Source organism: Otolemur garnettii, unplaced genomic scaffold (assembly GCF_000181295.1).
Source record: "Otolemur garnettii isolate 467f Iridium unplaced genomic scaffold, OtoGar3 scaffold00038, whole genome shotgun sequence".
NCBI lineage: Eukaryota > Metazoa > Chordata > Mammalia > Primates > Galagidae > Otolemur > Otolemur garnettii.
In genome coordinates this window covers 2813349-2814176 of record NW_003852433.1, presented here as the reverse complement: position 1 = coordinate 2814176, position 828 = coordinate 2813349, and the positions used below count along the sequence as shown (strand labels likewise).

General features: G+C 54.6%; 1 protein-coding gene across 1 annotated transcript in view; it reads left to right on the top strand.

Moving 5' to 3' along the window:
- The window catches only part of LOC100959333 (SEC14-like protein 4), a 16046-nt gene that overhangs the window by 8501 nt on the left and 6717 nt on the right, over positions 1-828 (top strand). Inside the window, 3 exon segments of the mRNA XM_003789971.3 lie at positions 234-277; positions 592-651; positions 755-828. Coding sequence (XP_003790019.1) covers positions 234-277; positions 592-651; positions 755-828 — 178 coding nt within the window.

Here is an 828-nt window from a genome sequence, read left to right as displayed (position 1 = left end):
GAGTTTGAGGTTGCTGTGAGCTATGATGATGACACCACTGCACACTAGCCTGGGTGACAGAGTGAGACCCTGTCTCAAACAACAACCACCAAAACCATTTCCAGACTCTTGATGTGTTCTTGGTGTGTCAGGAGGAAAGGGCTGGGGACACCTCCCTATCTCTTCACATGCTTTCAGGAGACAGCTCATTCTAGATCTAGCCTTGAGTCTCTTCTTGCCTCATCTTTTCACAGCTCGGAACTTTGACCTACAGAAATCTGAGAACATGCTCCGGAAGGTGAGGCTCCCTTAATCTTAGCGTCCCAGAGACCGCACCCCGGGGATTAGGACAAAGAGTGGGGACTCTTGCCCTGACCCCTTCTCATGTTTCTTCTTCATTTCTCCTTGGATCCTTTTCTGCATCTGACCCAAGTTTCCCCCAGGTCCCCCTACCTGGCCCCATCCCCAGGGCTATGTTGGTGCAACCCATGTATGCTCTGGCAGGATCTTGGCCACAGTGGGCAGAGAGATCTGGCTTGGTGTCCACAGGTGCCCCACAGTGACCTTTGAGACAGGCAGCACCTGTAGTTAGCTCCTGCCATGTCTCTGCAGCACGTGGAGTTCCGGAAGCAGCAAGACCTGGACAACATCCTCTCATGGCAGCCACAGGAGGTGAGCCCCATGCAGTATGCCCCAGGTCAGCTGAGGACCCCTCACCGCCATGTCCAGCCTCCTCCTGGGCTGGTTTGAGTCAGGCTCTTACCCCCGTGCCCAGGTGCTGCAGCTGTATGACACTGGTGGTCTGTGTGGCTATGACTATGAAGGCTGCCCCGTGTGGTTCAACATCAT